The following is an 827-nucleotide window of genomic DNA, read 5'->3' on the forward strand; positions in this document are numbered from 1 at the left end:
TGCACCACGATAAGGTATTCGTCGGTGAGATCGACTGCACGAGACGATCCGAGTGATTTCTTCCTCCATCCCTCCCGAGCACCGTGAGGCTGTATTGCATGAGTATATGGAACGCTTTGGCTTTTACACGTGGGAGACTCCAAGAATCGGCTGCAGCGAGTTTGGATACCTGTACGTTCAGCTGCCGGACGACGAGACTCCTCACACCAAACGGGTGGACGCGAGGGTGGCATTCCACAAAGCAAGTCGCTACAAGGCGGAGCGAGAATTTGACGCGTTCAAGGAGATCTATGAGAAGCTGAATCCGTCTGGATCGCTGTTGTATTCGTCAGGCCCAGACAGTGAAAAGCCACTGGAAGCGGCAAAACCAAACGAAGCTTTCCTGGCTGGTGGTGGGGGTCGAGACCGAAGACGCTCCGTTGCAACACCCAACAGCCCTGTGGCGGCCCGGGCGAGAACGAACACGCAAATCAAGTATCATCGCATGGTTTAGGATGGAAAGTTCGAAGTAAGTTGAAATATTACTCCAGTACTTCGAAGTAGTTGTTTTGTGCGTAATAACGATAGGTTTACCTTTCTTGGTTACGTTTTGTAATTCGTCATGGGCCGCGAACAATCTACTTGAAAGACTTCAACACTCATCCAAATGCGAAAATGGGTTACTGCAAGGAGGTGTAATGTACCAACCTGATCGGTGCAAGTGCATTGGCCTTGGCATTGAAACGTGTTGGTGAACCATTCAGGATGATGCTATGGTATGCGGAACTTCGAATTGCATAGCGTCAACCAAGCATTGGATTTGCTAGACCTTGTCCTTGTATGGCATC

At 49.8% G+C, this 827-nt stretch overlaps 1 protein-coding gene across 1 annotated transcript; it reads left to right on the plus strand.

Moving 5' to 3' along the window:
- Window positions 1-106: 106 nt before the first annotated feature.
- PPTG_19580 (hypothetical protein) lies at window positions 107-493 on the plus strand (the record flags this gene model as incomplete). Its single annotated transcript, XM_008918200.1, has 1 exon — window positions 107-493. One exon carries the CDS (start codon window positions 107-109, stop codon window positions 491-493), a length of 387 nt encoding a protein of 128 aa, XP_008916448.1.
- Window positions 494-827: the final 334 nt, after the last annotated feature.

This window comes from Phytophthora parasitica (assembly GCF_000247585.1).
Source record: "Phytophthora parasitica INRA-310 unplaced genomic scaffold supercont2.155, whole genome shotgun sequence".
Classification (NCBI taxonomy): domain Eukaryota; phylum Oomycota; class Peronosporomycetes; order Peronosporales; family Peronosporaceae; genus Phytophthora; species Phytophthora nicotianae.